We start from the raw sequence: 910 nt of genomic DNA, 5'->3' as shown, positions 1-910 counted from the left end.
CTGCTGCTTCTTTAGGAATTTAGAAAACGTCTAACACAAACTGCTCCTTCTAACTACCCAACCACCCCCAGCTGCTGTTTCCCCTCACCATCCTGCCCCATGACCCCTCCCTCACCTTGGCCTTCTCCTCTGACATCATGTACAGCTCCTGTTCGCTCATCCAGGCCTCGGCCTCGGCGGCGTCGAAGTAGTACTGCTGGGCCTCGTGGGCCTCGCTGAGCCGGCTGTGACGCTTCTCCGTCTCCTTCCTGATCTGTTCCCATAGCGACTGGAGCTCGTCGAGCCGCTGGCGAATCAGGTCGGACGTCGGGCTGTCCTCCCTCAGGATGTGCTGACTGCGCTCGAAGATGTCGTCGAAGCGAGGCTGATGGCCCTGGATTTCCTTCTGCAGGGTCTGTGAGGGTCAAAGGTCAAAGAGAGGGTTTAGAGAGGAGGCTGCGTGATGCTGCGAAACTCAACTACTGCTACTTTTAAACATCTGTTCCTTCACTTTCCTTCCATCAGACGTATCATTTGTCATGATTCATGTTTTGCATGATTCTTGTTCAATGAGTGATGAAGCTTAACAAGATTTAATGAGCTGTAAATACAGATTCTGTGAGATAAAGGGCATTCTGCCTTTATTATTATTATTATTATTATTATTATGTCCTTTACTTTCATAGAACCAGGTAAGTGAGTGTGTGTGTGTGTGTGTGTGTGTACCTGGTTCTTCTTGATGAGCAGCTGTACAGTCTGCAGGTTGTGTCCGTGGTCGGTTGATGTGGCCAGAGCCATCCTCTCCTCAACCCAGAGCTGGAGACAGACATTATTACTGTTATTGATACCACTGTTGTTATTACTAGCCTCTGCTGTTTATAGCAGTAGCTACCGCTGCTGCTAATGTTGCTACTACTGCAACTTTTTATGT

The 910-nt window shown here is 48.8% G+C and overlaps 1 protein-coding gene across 1 annotated transcript; it reads right to left on the bottom strand.

Annotated features, from left to right (window-relative positions):
- Nucleotides 1-115: 115 nt before the first annotated feature.
- On the bottom strand, nt 116-789 carry LOC111658737 (spectrin beta chain, non-erythrocytic 1-like; the record flags this gene model as incomplete). Its single annotated transcript, XM_023411383.1, has 2 exons — nt 706-789; nt 116-394 (listed from the first exon to the last, which is right to left on the bottom strand). Coding segments are annotated over exons 1-2 (351 nt in total), but the record flags the coding sequence as incomplete, so codon positions are not given.
- Between the last annotated feature and the right edge of the window lie 121 nt (nt 790-910).

The sequence above is a fragment of the Seriola lalandi genome, unplaced genomic scaffold, assembly GCF_002814215.2.
Source record: "Seriola lalandi dorsalis isolate HSWRI2012SDOR001 ecotype SW California unplaced genomic scaffold, Sedor1 jcf7180001980302, whole genome shotgun sequence".
Lineage (NCBI taxonomy): Eukaryota > Metazoa > Chordata > Actinopteri > Carangiformes > Carangidae > Seriola > Seriola lalandi.
Note: the sequence above shows the minus strand (reverse complement) of the source record. Positions and strands in the feature narration are given on the sequence as shown.